This window comes from Saccostrea cucullata, unplaced genomic scaffold, assembly GCF_032062105.1.
Source record: "Saccostrea cucullata isolate Sc308-1 unplaced genomic scaffold, CSIRO_AGI_Scuc_v1 ctg3928, whole genome shotgun sequence".
Lineage (NCBI taxonomy): Eukaryota > Metazoa > Mollusca > Bivalvia > Ostreida > Ostreidae > Saccostrea > Saccostrea cuccullata.
The window spans coordinates 23,202-39,333 of record NW_026936621.1 but is presented as its reverse complement, the minus strand read 5'-3'; the positions used below and the strand labels follow the sequence as shown (position 1 = coordinate 39,333).

General features: G+C 31.8%; 1 protein-coding gene across 6 annotated transcripts; it reads right to left on the bottom strand.

Moving 5' to 3' along the window:
* Window positions 1-9,260: 9,260 nt before the first annotated feature.
* On the bottom strand, window positions 9,261-13,125 carry LOC134245943 (uncharacterized). Of its 6 annotated transcripts, none has more exons than XM_062728178.1 (5): window positions 12,881-13,125; window positions 12,753-12,782; window positions 11,047-11,253; window positions 10,785-10,946; window positions 9,261-9,564 (listed from the first exon to the last, which is right to left on the bottom strand). In XM_062728178.1, exons 3-5 carry the CDS (start codon window positions 11,243-11,245, stop codon window positions 9,404-9,406), a joined length of 522 nt encoding a protein of 173 aa, XP_062584162.1. In that variant the 5' UTR covers window positions 11,246-11,253; window positions 12,753-12,782; window positions 12,881-13,125; the 3' UTR covers window positions 9,261-9,403. The 6 variants fall into 6 exon arrangements, with proteins under 6 accessions (XP_062584162.1, XP_062584161.1, XP_062584160.1 ...); XM_062728177.1 differs by having other exon boundaries at window positions 12,745-12,782; window positions 12,881-13,122; XM_062728176.1 differs by having other exon boundaries at window positions 12,753-12,793; window positions 12,881-13,121.
* Window positions 13,126-16,132: the final 3,007 nt, after the last annotated feature.

Genomic DNA, 16,132 nt, shown 5'->3' with positions numbered 1-16,132 from the left:
AATTTTTGCTATCTGCGTTTTTGAAAACATTATGTGTCAATTGCTGGGAGTTTACATCAAACGAACTTCTGACTGAAAGTTGTAAGGACCATGGGATCGTGAAAATTAACTCTGTAGTGTACGATGACAGTACAAAACGTGTAAGGCAAGGCTAGGCTATTTGTAAATTCATTGTTGATCCATGGTAAGGTACACCTACATTACTAGGTAGGCATACATAGTATAATATAAGAAAGCATTTATGGAAGATGTTAAAGGAATCTTATAACAACAACTTAACTGCTAGGCTAGCTTGACTTCTCCGAAAACGATTTAAAAGGGGGGGGGTAAAATCTGTCTTCAAGTATCCAATACAGGTTCCTTGATAAAATAAGACACTTCTTGTACATATACGAGTCTTTTTCTGCTTTTAACGATATTATCGCTCTTTATCATTCATTTTTATATTGGTGCAATAATTTTCACAATTAAAAGTTTCAATAAAATAAAATCTTGAAGCGAGGGATCGTGTCAAAACCGGAAGTGCTATTGATAAAGCATCTACCCGTTAATAAAGCATAAGTTTATCTAATGGGCTGTATCTCCAACACGTACATTTTTATGAGAAAAATATGCATTTACATGTACAACTTAAATACTATATACACGAACAAATATATATGTTGAACGAAACACAAATATAAAAACCAGAAGTCTCTGTCGAGACTGTAGCTCTACTGGTTTGTACTTATAAAAAAGGATGAGAAAAGAAGCCATTGCCATCAGATCAAAACTGTAGAAGGAGTAGAGTTTTAAAGGAATTTCACAGAAAATTCTATTTTTAGTAACCATGGCAACACCATTCATCAAAATCAAAAACCGTTGCACTAGTTTGTGTATCTTAGTGTATTCTACTTGTTTGCCAAGTTATATTGAAATCAGTCCAAAATTGTAGGAGGAGTAGTGTTTTAAAGGAATTTCACAGAAAATTTTATTTTTAGTAACCATGGCAACACCGTTCATCGAAATTTAAAAAACGATGCATTATTCTATGTATCGTAGTGTAGTCTACTTGTGTACCAAGTTATATTGAAATCAGACCAGAACTGTAGAAGGAGTAGCGTTTTAAAGGAATTTCACATAAAATTCTATTTTTAGTAACCATGGCAACACCGTTCATCGAAATAAAAAAAAACGATGCACTATTTTATGTATCTTAGTGTAGTCTACTTGTGTGCCAAGTTATATTGAAATCATGTCAAAACTGTAGGAGGAGTAGCATTTTAAAGGAATTTCACAGAAAATTCTATTTTTAGTAACCATGACAACACCGTCCCTCGAAATTAAAAACCGATGCACTCTTTTATGTATCTTAGTGTAGTCTACTTGTGTGCCAAGTTATATTGAAATCGGACCAAAACTGTAGAAGGAGTAGCGTTTTAAAGGAATTTCACAGAAAATTCTATTTTTAGTAACCATGGCAACACCGTTCATCGAAATCAAAAACCGATGCACTATTTGATGTATCTTAGTGTAGTCTACTTGTGTGCCAGATTATATTAAAATCAGACGAAAACTGTAGGAGGAGTAGCGTTTTGAAAAATTGTTTATAGACAGACGGACAGACAGACAGCTAGACGGACGGACGACGGACACCTTAATATCGCATAAGCTCTTCTGGTCTCTGACCAGTAGAGCTAAAAATTAAAAGTTTACGTCATTCGTCAGCATAAACTATTTACTGTCATAAATGTTATTTACATATTTACATGTTAACATCCGAGTAAAGATGTATATAAATATAATGCCTTGCGCGGCAATCTGATTGGCTGAAACAGCTAAGGCCTTGATAAAATCTATGGCCGCGGTAAAACTGGATCACAGGAGCCGGGTTTACAAATTAAAGGTTTTGTAAAATAACAAAAAATAAATACATTGACGACCCCAAAAATATACATTCACGAATTTTTTAACATAAATCGCTTTATTTGAAAATAAACCTTATTTGGTTATAATTTAAAGTCAGCTTTCGACGAAAGCCACTGTCTTTATAATGACATTAATTGGTTCTTAGGTGCTAGGGCGGGGCTATGTAGATTATATAGTGAAATGTATAAAATCTTTGAAAATCTTCTTCTTGCTCCTGAGTATCAAACAAACTAACCAGGCAAGTACATATTTACATGTATGTTGCACAAGAGTGCCTCTTCCAAAATTGTTAATTTTATGGCCTCAGGGTCAGGGGTTCTGGTGATAGGGGGAGCTCTATTGATTATATAGTGAAAATACATTAGTTATTTTAAAATCTTCTTCTCTGCTCCTGAGTATTAATCCAATGAACTATGTACAGAGTTTTGATGAAGAAGGATGCCTCTCCCAGATTTGTGAATTTCAGGGTCCCAGGGTCAGCGGTTTTGGTGTTAGCGTGGGGCTCTAATGGTTATATATAGAAAATGCTTGACTTCTTCGAAAACTTTTTCCTTTGCTCCTTGGTATTATGCCAATGTTCTAAGTACATATTAATGATGATGAAAGGTGCCTCTTCCAAAATGGTTAATTTCAGGGCCTCTGGGTCAGGGTAGTGGGGGGTGGGGGTTACATAGTCTGAAAATAAATTAATGCTTTGAAATCTGCTTTTTAGTATTAATCAACCATTTATGATGAAATAAAATTTATAATAAAATTTCTAGAATTTTGAAATATGTGCCTGCAGGGTCAGAGGTTCCTGTGGGGTGGGGTGCACAACTGGTTTTAAAGTGGAAACGCATCTCTGATCTACCTCTGGGTATTAAGTAACCAAAGTAAGCAAGCTAAGTGTATAGTCTTGATAAGCAATTAGTGCCTCTTTCAAAATTTTGAATTTCATGGCCTTTCATTTAAAACGCGAACCAATTCAATTGTAAAGTTGTTACATGATAGTCAGGTGACCTATAAGGTCCGTGGGCCTCTTGTTTAATATATCGGCGGGGTGACCGGTTGGCAGGGGACGTTGACTCCTACTAGGCTCCTGATCTCATTTCCATTATTACAGGTACCAGTGGTCCGTGGTTTTTCCCTACATACATGTACGAGTTTATATCAGTATTGGTTTCTATGAGGTTGATCACTTTCCTTAATACACACCGTTTAAATGATGATAGTATTTTTCTAAACAAGACCTGTGAAATTCATTACATTTCATTCATTTTGCATTCCTAAATTCAGCCCACAGAAGTTCGTTACAATCGGCCGCATAATGTTGTAATTATAATTACCGTTAATTGTCTTAATATTGTCATATAACCCAAATGTTTCTCTTTTCTTTGGATTTTTTTTAAAATGGCTTATTCTGTATGATTACCGTTTTCAGCAACTCACTGATAAAAGAGAATCAACTCTTGTTTGTCAGTAAATTTATATGTATAAAAGATTAATTCATTTTACCATATACAATGTATATATATTTATCATATCCTAACACAAGTCCAATTCTGAGGATATGTTATTTGGATATTTTACTTAAGGGGGGACCTATGTCCGAAAAGTCTTTGTGTGAAATTTTCAAAACTTTGATATTTCTTTCCTGACCACATGCTCTTAATTTTTAGGTATTAAAAACAATACCTTTATATGCTTATTTTTACACAGGAGCACGTGCAAAAACAGTGTGAAATGCTAAAAATAGATTATTTTCAGACATTATTATTCTACGCAAAATATGCGCTAAAAAGAACCAAAAAATGTCACATCATATCAAAATCAACAGGTATTTAATTTATATGACTTGTTTCTTTAAAATGAAGGCAAATTCTTGTAATTCATCTCGTATGAAAAATTATAATGGAGCACAATGTAAGTATCACCCCGTTTTTCTTTTCGTATTTTTTTTACAATTCCGACATGCATAACAGGTAATATCTTAAAAAGTCTTTGTGTGAAAATGATGTAATTCATATTTTTTCAAAGTAATGATTCATCTCTTCATTTTAACAAAGAAAACAGTATACCTTTATGATAAAACAAACGAGAAATGTGACGTTTTCTTTTATTTTCGTACTCTTGTGCCATAAATATTGACCTTTCTGCACTAAAAAAAAGGCAAGTAAGCACTGACAAACATCTTAATATGAAAATATTTTGCGAAAAACGAGTATTTTGTTTTGATTAGAAACAATTTAAACAGATTAATTCTTTTTTTTTCATTCCAATCATTATCCCCCCCCCCCTCATTATCCCGTAAACATCCAACACCTATTAGAACATAGGAATGACTTTATACAGTGAAATCTTCATTCACTATAAATCAATAAGCAAATATAGGTATAAGTACATTTTTTTTATTTTTCTTAGTTTTATCCAGAAAATACAATTAATGGTAAACATAAAATTAAACATATTTCCATGATTTAAGCCGCTTTTTTGCTGATTTTTTTCTTATCTTTTGCACTTATATATCAGCATATCATCGAAGTATTTCTTCACAACTGAAATGGCTATGAATTATCAACCAAAGGAAGAGAATTCTAATATTAACAAATTTCATAAATCAAATAAAATTGGTATTAATAATGAATAAATTTTCTTTTTGTAAATGGTGTACGTTATTGATTATTATTACAATGGTATGCCTATATCACAGCTGCAAAAGTCAACAGGTAAAAGAAACGTCGCTATTGTGACGTCACATAACGCTGTTTTGACGTAGAACGACATAGGTCCCCCCTTAAAAGACGTTAATGGTAATCTAACAACCAAGCTCTTTGATAAACGTGATGACTTTATCTTTTTTATCGTCCACTTCCGATCCATTACTTATGCAGCAATATACCTTCATCACCTGCATACGGAGTTTATACATCTCAGTTGATTCGATATGCAAGAGCATGTTCTACGTATGAACAATTTCTAAGACGAGGTAAATTATTGACAGATAAGTTGATGAAACAAGAATGTTAACAGTCTCGTTTAAAGTCATCATTTCTTGAGTTCTACGGTCGATACAATGACCTTGTCAGCAAATACAATTTATCATTGAGTCAAATGCTGAGCACTGTAGTCTTAGCTTTGTAGTTGTACATCCTCTGACTTCAAATGATTTTTATGAAGCTACACCTTACCGTTTAAACAATTGGAAAAAGAATGAATCGGATAATTGTCTCAATGTTTGCATGCAAAAAGAAAGATTGTATTAATCATGAAACATATACAGCTGTAGATGTAGAAAAACTTAATAAAAGTGCTATAAAAAGTTATTAATCATGAAACATATACAACTTTAGATGTAGGAAAACTTAATAAAAGTGCTATAAAAAGTTTATGTCATTTTTACCTTCCCTTTTTTTTTTTTTTTTTTTTTTTTTTTTTTTTTTGGAAAGCGATATGCACATTTTCAGATTTATAGAAAGTTGTTTAGTGAAGGGAATGGCTAAATCAAAAGTTCTTTGGCCAGAAGAAATCCACTAATAAGGAAACACAACATAAGTTTTGTTTTCAGTTGGATGTTTGAGTGAAATATGTGTCCTTTTGAGGGGTCACATTGCACAATTAATTTATTCATTCGTTAAAATACAACCTTTACTTTAGTTTTCTGTAAAGTAACCTAAAGAAATGTATTTTGAAGGTAAACGATAAATCTAAATGCATTTTTCCGACCAGGTAGAGCTGTTTTGCTGATAAAATGTCAGAAACGCACTAATGCGCCAAACAACCTATCTGATTCAATCGGATTTGATTTTCTTTCAATAAATCTATGAGAGCTTTTGAATTTTGATGTCTGAGAAAAATACGACTTTGGCAAAAAATATCTCATTACCAGTAAGAATATGTCTCTAAGCAGGATCAAGCATGAAATCGAAGAATCATGCTTTGCTACTATTATAGCTTTAAAAATATCAGTTCAGCTAGGATATGCCTTTATTAGTTTTTTCCTCGTTCAGTTACACGCGTTTTGGGCAAATTTCGTTTCATAGTTTCAAAGTTTGACCTATCTTTAAAAAAACCATTTCATTATAGTATACTCACAGTATAATGGCAAAGTATCCGCACATAATGTCAAAGTATCCGTATATAATGTCTAAGAATCAGCACATAGTGTTGAAGTATTAGCATACAGTTTGAAAATATCAGCATATAATAAATCTCTTTGTACGTTGGCGTTTGAAAGTGACGCAACTAAGTTAAACCTAACTGGGGTAAAGGAAATATACATTGTGGAAGCAAGCTCAATACACATGTATGTTAACAAGGTTTCTGCAGATTTTTGTTTTGACCTTTATTTTAAAAAAAAACGTACTGTTTTAGTTCTTATAATAAGTTTGGATTCTCTAATGTTAATTAAACTATATTCAATTTAAACCCCATTTTTAAACTCCACACAATAAAAAAACATTTTGTAAGGAACTATATTTTGTGGCGGAAGGAGTTTTAGAAGAAAAAGTTCCATTTTTTTCTCTTTCAAAGTATTCAGTATTGTTAAGCGTTGATTCTCATTTTTACATGCAGTCTGTATACAGAGTAATTTTTGCAGTGAAATGTTCTATGCTGGTCTTAAATTATATATATTACATTAACTTTCATGAATTCTACCATTATATGTGGCAAATATATCAAATATATTGTGAAAGTCCAAAAGACAGAAATTGCCCAATTAAGCTTAACAATAGCACTATTTTAGTAAAATCTAAAAATTAACATTACAGCCCCCACTTTTTATTTCATTTTCTGAATTACCATTCTGCTTGAAATAAAAAAAGTATCATTACTTTCAAATGCTGTTGTTGCTTTTTAAATTTTTAACACCGGAAAAAAAACTAGAGGTAGTGTGAGCAATGACCTCACTAAATGATACCCCGCCTCCAATATGATTATGATGGCAGTGTCCATGTTTTACTATAATTGGAAATCCAAAATACATGTATGTGTCGAATCAAAAAGTAAAATATATATTGGAAAGGAAGTGCACAATGGCAATATGTAATAAAGATTCTGTGAAAGTTTCATAAAAAAAGATTGGTGAACAAGGCGGGCAGAATGCCTATAGCGTCTGATATTAAGAAATCATATTCAAAATGTAAACTGAGTAATTAAATTAGCTTCTCATTATTGAAATTTATAAAATTATGAGGAAAAAAAACTTTTCTGAAAGAAAAAAAATCTCGTAAAAATTTCTCCTTTATAAAAATATTCTTTTTATTGCCCCAGCAGTATATGATTACATGAATGGCGCCAAGGTTGGGGAGCCCTGGATTCACCAAACTGACAAACACAGGAATTTATAAAAAATATTAAGTGGTATTCGTGGGACTCAAACCCTAAGCAATGATAGTCCGACGCATCAAACTGCGTTGGGACTAACATGCTTACCACATGTATGCTACATGGCTCATGCTGATTTTAGGCATTTAAATCATTTTTGTTATAAGACCCTTGATTTAATGGACTTAAATTATTTCTCGGAAAGATGCGAATACTTTGTCATAAAAGTGTACTTTTAAGGTATGAAAGGTTTTCGCTCCATGTTTTTGTAAACCAAAAAATGTATATTTTATCGCAAACTTTTAGGATTATCTTTCAAAAAAAAAAAAAATGGAGCGAAGACCCACTCATGTTGAAAAATTTTCTTAAAGTATTAGAAAATGATCGATTTTGTTCTTTTTAGTGTTTGTATGCTTTTTCATGGGCAAATATTTTCAGTCTCTGTGAGACTTTTGTAAATTGTAGAGATTTTACATGAAGTATACTTTAATATTAGTTGAAATATCAAATAAAATTAGGATATAATTGAGATTAAATTTTTCATTTCTTATCTGTCGCACTATAGGCACTTCGTCCGCCCTATCCCCCCCCCATCTTCTTTCATTTAGTGGTATGAGAGGAGTAGCAGATAAGAATACCCAAATTCTAACAGACGGACGGACGTACAGACGGTCATCACGATTACTATATACCCTCCAACTTTTCAAGCGGGGGTATAATAACATTTTTTGGGTGCAGAAAGTTCAATTTATTGATTTTGCCAAAAATTTGAAACTATTTTTGTTGTGACAATTTTTAATATGACTATTTCAGATTTAAAAAAAGACCGTGTTTGATCCAATCATTAATTTAGATAATAATTTAAAAAGAAAGATTTTGAAAAATTGATTTACGTATTAGACGTAATTATAGTGCAATTAAAACATATTAATTGCTCGCTAGTGCTAAAAGAAGTGCACAGACCCCCATTTTGTGATTTATTCTTAAGCTAATAGATGTAAAGTAGATTCTAAAAATATACTCGACAAAAAAAAATTCAATACTTTTGATAACAGGAACGAACCTCCTTAAAACCTGAGAAATTTTAAATCAACAAATCATTTATAGACTGTGTTCTCGGGCAACATGCATTTGTCGACCCCTCGATCCAAACTGTAACGGCCTCAGGTAAATAGTTTGATTCTTAGTTCCGATAAAACGCATAATACCCTCAAACACAGTCAATGTATATATTTTGTTTAAGTATCAGCATATAATCAGCTTATGTTAAAGTTTCAACATATAATAAAATTAAATCACAACATGAATGTTATTTACAAATTAAGAGGGCTGGGTGGTTTTAGCCATTTTCAGACTATTTTGATCTCCTTTAGAAGAAGAGGTCCATATAAGATTAACAAAAATGTACAAATTTTGAAACTAAAATGTATGATATTTTTCTTTGCCAAATGATAATTGACTGCTTAAGATATCATGTCGGAAAAAATACGTTATATCTAATGGTTAATGTGTTAAACCCCAAGCCTCCTTAAGATCGTTCTGTGAGCAATAAGCTCACTAAATGATACCCCCACCTCCCATATGGTTATGATGGCAAAGTCCATGTTTTTCTGTGGCCGGGAAACCCCAAATATGTGTCGGATCAAAAAGTAAAATAGGAGGTGCACAATGGCAATATGTACTAAAGATTCCGTGAAAGTTTCATGAAATTTCACTCAGTGGTATAAGAGGAGTTGCGGATAATAGATTGGTACCCCAAAGCGTAACAGACAGAGGACAGACGTACGGACGGACGGACATACCGATTACAGTATACCTTCCCACTTTTCAAGCGGGGGGTATTAACATGACTTTATTATCTTTTATGAAAAGGGGCAGTCAAAAAAGGCTTACATTAATAAAATCTAATATGGATGTAGTGTCAATATATATTTACATGTAGGAGCACTTGTGCAAATATAATAATTGAGTACTCTAACACATCCTTTTCTCAAGTTCACATTCAAAACATTAAAAGAAAAAAACTGCCGTACGGCATAACTAAAATAGATTTTCTAAAATTTCACGAATTTATTTAGATATTACAAATATAACTGTTCAAACACGCCATCATTTTTAGACAAAAGAAGAAGCTTGTATATTCAGGAAATCACTTTATTTCTTGATCTGTTTCTTGGATTTCTTGTGTAGCTTACTTTGGTATTTCTAGGATCATAAAACCCCCAGACATAAAAGCTATTATCATTGCCAGAATGGAGAAGGCAAAAGCAAAATGAAATTCATATCTGTATAGTAGTTTCGCATTATTGACGTCAGCTGCAAACAGTAGAATGGAAACTGCAATGAAGAAAGCTGCAATGAAAAAATAAAGACATTTAAAATTTCATTTATGGATACTTTTCTTGGTATCTGCAGAACTGTAGATCTCTGAAAAAATATAATTACAGACCGGAGAGGTACAATGCCACCTTTTCAAAAAAAATTTTTATATTATATATATATATATATATATATATATATATATATATATATATATATATATATATATATATATATATATATATATATATATATATATATATCAAAAGTGCGCCGTTTATCGATTTAATAATATTTACACTGTATCCATGTTTTTTTCAAACTGCAAATTAAAAAAACAAGTATTACTAAGGATGTGATCCTAACATAATATTTAACTATTTCCACAACAAAAGTTCGCTATAATTATTGTTAATAGCCCTCCTAGATTTAAAATGGAAACCATAGAAAACTTTGCTAATTCATACTGCCATTATTGCTCCCATTTTGGATAGCAAGATAATTCGATCTAAAGCGTACGGAGGCCCTGGAAGGACATTGACTTACATGTACTTGTTATGAGTCATTTTATCATAACTTGTTTGTTGTGACTTAATTGTTACGAATTATTTGTTGCTAGTTAAACTAAGTACAACGTAGCTATGTAGAACGTGTAGCTTTCGTGTAGTTTAAGTAAAAATTTGAAGAAAGTAATCAAGAGCCGAACATAACTTTTTTAAAGTGACAATTAAATGAACAGTAAGTTCTAAGGATGGCACTGTACGTAGTTTTCTGTCGTTTTTTCTAGCGAGCCACAGATCTGCAGCTCAGTTCTTAGTGAAATTTATTGATCCTCTATACAGGATAAATTTTGTATCAAAAGTTCTTTAAAAAAAAAAAAAACTCTTTCAGCGACAACAAGAAAAGGACAATTATATCCATTGGGCTTTGCCCCTGAGAATTTTTACAACTTCTATACGACTGAATTGAGAGGTAAAAATGAGAGATTCTTAAATGTATTTATAAAGATATTTGGTCATTGCATTTTACTAGTCATCAATGAGTTTTGTCGGTTCATGATTCTTGTATATTGTGGATGAGTGTATCCTTTTTTTTCAAATGTTGAATAGAATATTTTTATACACCGGTATTCTACTTAATTGAGACCTGAAAATAAATCATTAATTGATAATTATTGCAATAGTATAATACAGTGTCAATCATTGTGTTTTGGAATAAATTTATTCCTTAAAAATTCCATGAATATTACATACCTCCAACAAAAGCTGAAATACTGGACACAATTAGTAGTGGTTTCATATGCTTAAGAAAACATAACTTTAAGATTGTCAACCCTGAAGCAAACATGAGTGCAACGAAGCCCAGGATACTCATAGTTTGAGAAGATTTAGTGCGCAACTGGCTGTTTGAGATATCTGCAAATAAAAATTCAATCTTTGTTTAAGTAAAATGAAGATAAATATAATTAGGTAATAAAATAACATGAAACGGTACGGCATTCATTTGTCTGCTCACCTATATCATTCTGTAGGTAATCGCCAGTATCTTTACATGTACACATTTTCCACAAACCAGCGTACGTTGCTGAATCTTTTTCTGGATCTATTGAATTCTCGTTAGAAATCCAATATGGTGAGGCTAGGCCGAATAACTGAAGGATGACTGCGCAAATTAATATCACCAATGCAATGAGCAAGACTGCCGGACGCTCCATATTCTCGTCTAAAAAGAAATGAAAACGAAATGTATTACTCATTTCATAAAAAAAATAAACGTAATATACCGGGTATTACAGCGCAAATCCAATAATGCATGTAAACAGGTAGCTCCTATTGAATTTCTTCAAAACAATAGGTCAGTTATAAAATATTTTCAATATTCCAAACAATTAAAGTTAATTTTATTTCTAAACATTATAAAAATTCTTACAGACACAGAAAAAATGTCTAGTTCTATTACATGTAAATGTAAATGTTCCACCAAGCCTCTTCCGTTACATGTACTCCTTAAAGACATTAACAGGGGTGATGGAGAAACTTCAATGGTACAATACATCATGTCCATCAATGATTTCGAAAAATGATAAAATCGCAGGTGAATTATTTATACAAACCGCACCAATTCCTTTATTGGTAATTGGAAGGTTAAGTGGGAAACGGGTTGTCAGCAGGATTTACTTTTGAACATAGTCGAAAAAAAGACAACAATTTCTCGTTTGCCAACAGAACGGCACTTTGAAGTATTATATGTTGAGGGTCCTTCGGAAGAGGCCTTTAAACCCGAGGCCCGACGCAATATCCCTCATTGCTCAATGGCCTGAGTGAGGATTAAAGGTCTAAAATTGAAGTTTATTCACCAGTATATAATGGCTTTTCTATATGAGTGAAAATTCTCGAAAGGGACGTTAAACAACAAATAATAATGCAATCGTTGTCAAATATGGCTCAATTTCAAGTTGAATCACTTTATAAATTGATTTGATTTTAAGTTAAAAGTTTTCTATTTCACATAGAAAATAGAATTAAGTTTTTTGGAACTTAATTGAAATCATTTTTATAACATTCTTGGCCACAAAGAGTTTGTTTAATACTGTTTCCTGTCAGCTATCAAACAAACTGGGATAGAAGTTTCACAGGAAATCAGTTTATAGTTACTGAATAAGATAGGGGCAAGAGGATAGGGATGGAGCCAAACACAACAGTGATCTGAAATGCATTGTGCATTATTGTTTGAATTAGCTCTTTTTCACCTCTCTTGAGTATATACGATATATATATAAATTTCACTAAAAATGTATTATAAGTCTGCATGCAGTGTCTTAAGATATAATTAATTATTTATTATATTAAAACTACAAACTGAACAGTTCAGACAAATTAAGAATAATTTAACGTTTGTCATAAATTTATTAAACTTCCAATAAAAGGGAAGTATGTGTAACTACAAGTACACTACTGTACAATTTTCTTACAATTTTTTTCCTACCTGATGATTGCATGTCTATAATAATGTTTAAAGGCATGCTTATTTTTAAAATGAAGCTTGTTTTGGCAGATGTAAAAGTAAACAAACTATAATTAGTCTCATATTTCCAAACATTCACAGCATTTTAACAAATATAAACAATGATTGTTTACTGTATTTATATAACGTATCGTCTATAATAAGTCAACTTTCTAATTAAGGTATATACATTAGAAAGAATTAACTTACAAACTTACTTCCTTTTGTAAAATTGGAGTTCTTATGTTCTGCAAACAAACTAACAAACAAAAATAAGAAAGAAAAAATTAAAATTTAAGTTTATTATGAAACCAAACATAGGACCATGTTCAAAAGGGTTACTCACCTAAATGAACTTCCGATTAAAGTCCTTTTATTTAAAACTGGATATGCCTTTTCTTAAAACCTCGGTGGTTAAATTCAAGTTACTAAACAGAAGGACATATATATTATTATTGGTCATCAATAGTATAACGAGTGACAGGAAAGAAACACTTGTATTAACAGCAGTCAAAGGGATTGTTTGTATGTTGAATTTTTCACTCATACAATGTATGTAGACGCCACCACTTGCCGATGGAGAGCTGCAATTTTTGTCCTATTCTCGGCTCTTGCGGTCATTGAACAGGGAAGGATCTTTTTAGTGCCAAGATATACTGCGACACAGAACCTCGGTTTATAAGGTCTCATCCGGATGACCGGTCTCAAGGTTCCACAGTGGAATTCGAATCTGCGACGTAAGGATGAAGGACATGGAGATAACGAACAGTCTTCAATATCAAAGTCCATAACACTATACAAAATAAGAGCAGAACAAACACGGACCTCCAGAACATTAGAAATGAGATCAGGTGGCATGGAGGAGTGAGCATCCCCTGCCGACCATTCACACCCGCCGTGTGCTCCTTGTCATGATCGGGAGATAAAGGAAAATTCCCGCGCCAATTCAGAGTATAAATAAAGGAGTAAAAAGACTAACAATTAGTATAAAAACGTCTGTCAACACTTAAATTTGCGATTCGAGGGCAGACGCTTTAAACACTGGGCCACTCGGGCGACTAAAATAAATTGTTTAAGCCATAAAAGAAACATAAAAAGTATTGTCAGAACATTTTTACATTTATAACGTTTGTTTCTGTCTCACTTGCTAATTGTTGCTCAAAAAAGACTTATTGTATGTTGTAAAAAAGCGTAATTTAACGAAACATAATTATAAGTTAATGATTATCTTTCTTATTATAAAAATGAATTCAACAAATGTTGTAGGATGCATATTCCGATCGAAATTTAAGAGTCGAAATTCAAATTGTATTTATAAGGCGATAGGATATTAACTTAATCGGTTTTCCGCGAAATACTTCTCTAACGTCAAAGCTAGGCGACAATTCACTGATAGAGATGAAAATTGGCGCATTGTGAACGCAGTTTATTTTTTTTTTTTTTATTTTTTTTTTTTTTTTGGTCAACATCAAAATTAATCCAGATTAAGTATGGCAAATGCTGAGAAATGCATTTCAGTACCTAAATAATTTAAACATGTTCTTAGTATTAGGCTTTTATATTATTTCTTTTGTTCTAAGCATTTAGAATTTGAAACTCTAATTACGGTTATGCTTTTGTTATGGGAATAATTTAATTTTAGTTGTAATGCGTCATTTGATTGGAAATAAAAATTAGTTTATATGGTATAACATGTTGCATACATCATAATGAGTTGTCTAAATGTATTATTCCTCGTGACGTTAGTTTTACAGTATGCTCAAGTTGAAGCAAATTATAAGGAATGAAGCTTATTTTAACCATGTTTAACGATATAACATAACTTGGGTAAATTTAAAACACTTTTTATAATAAAGCGTAAACTGTCCAAAGTTATGTTATATCGTATAACAGGTTAAAATAAGCTTCAATCCTTGTATAACAACACACATCCTGTAAACAGCATGGATGTTGGCTTGGTACTCTTTTTGCTTTTTAAAATTTCTATTTTGTGTTTTATATATTTATTCATGCCTGTTTTCGCAATTATCAAAAAGTTTGATTTGGCATTGAGATAACTACTCCCATACTCTATTTGGTTTCGTACTTGAATACGGAAAACAATGAAGCCTGCTTTAAATTTTTTCTAATTTAATTAATAAGGATTTTCTTGGTTAATATTCACTTATTCAATATTTCAATATTTCCGCTTTTGTTTAAGGACATGCTTGTAATTTGAATTGAAATGCAATAAATAAAACATATAAGGAAATAATTATTAGAGGTGCTTGTATCATACAATCAGGTAATTAACCATACAGTAATTATAACAATAGCCCTTAGGCTTCAACAATATGCTTTAATGCTATAAAAATGAGCAACAAAATTTCATCTTAAAAACTGATGTATAATATTTATCGTTACTCATTGTAAATAAATGTTACCTTTATCTCAATTATTTGATTTGATTTTGGAGACTCCTATATACTTATAAATATTTCTTTTGTTCAAATGAATATGGTATATGGTTGTCTGCGCATACTTTGTGATCAGTCATTATGTTTATTATATATAGGTAAACACTGGGAAAAATGCATTCCGCACTCTATTTAAGCTTAAAAGATATTATCATTTGTTTTTCTGAGAAAAAAAAACAGCTCTTTAAAAATAATACATTTTAACGAGGGTTGTCCCAAAATATCGTAGACAGAGAATATAATTTATTTTCATCTTGCTCACTTAAATTTCTTTTCTTGTCATAGTAATGAAATATATGGAGATAACGAACAGTATTCAAGCTCAAAAGTCCACAAAAAAATACAAAATAGGAGCAGAGCAAACATGGACCTCCTAAACATCAGAGATTGGATCAGGTGTCATGGAGGAGTGAGCATCCCTTATCGACTGGTCACACGCACCGTTTGCTCCTTGTCATGTTCGGGAAATGACGGGAAAATCCGTTGTCAATTCAGCGTTTAAATAATGGACTGACAATTAGTATGAAAAACATCAGTCAGCATTTGACTGAATTATAAATTGTTAAATAAAACATTTTATTATAATGAATTCGAGTTTGAAAGGATCTTATTGATTTTGAAAATTTACTAACCACTCTTGACTTAAAACTCTTTAAATTTACTACTGTTCATAATTTCTCTATCCTTTGCAAATTTCCTTCGTCAAAAGGTCGCCTGACTTTGAAGTATAAGCAGAAATTATACGAAGTTTGACGTCGATCATGGCCCATAATGTTCATAATTTATAAGATACCGTTTCGGTAAATTTTACTGCCAAAAAGTGATATAACTTATTCAAATAGGTGATATCACCTATTCAATTCGGTGATACCACCTACATTGTATTCGAATCCTATTCAATCGGTGATATCACCTATTCGAATAAGTGATTTCACCGAATCCGATTTTGAATAGGTGATATCACCTATTCGAATATTTGATATAATTACCTATTCGAATGAGTGATATCACTTATTCGAATAGGTGATATCACTTGTTCGAATAGGTTATATGACCTATTCCTTTTGAAAAGGTGATATCACTTATTGGAATAAGTGATATCACCAATTCATATGAATTAAGTGATATCACTTTCTAGAATT

Excerpts from the sequence above, each read along its gene's own strand:
- LOC134245943 (XM_062728178.1), bottom strand. The coding sequence starts at position 11,245 with ATGGAGCGTCCGGCAGTCTTGCTCATTGCATTGGTGATATTAATTTGC. Across the intron at positions 10,947-11,046 it reads TTACCTACAGAATGATATAG|ATATCTCAAACAGCCAGTTG; the intron begins GTGAGCAGACAA and ends TTTTATTTGCAG. Across the intron at positions 9,565-10,784 it reads TATTTCAGCTTTTGTTGGAG|CTTTCTTCATTGCAGTTTCC; the intron begins GTATGTAATATT and ends TTTTCATTGCAG.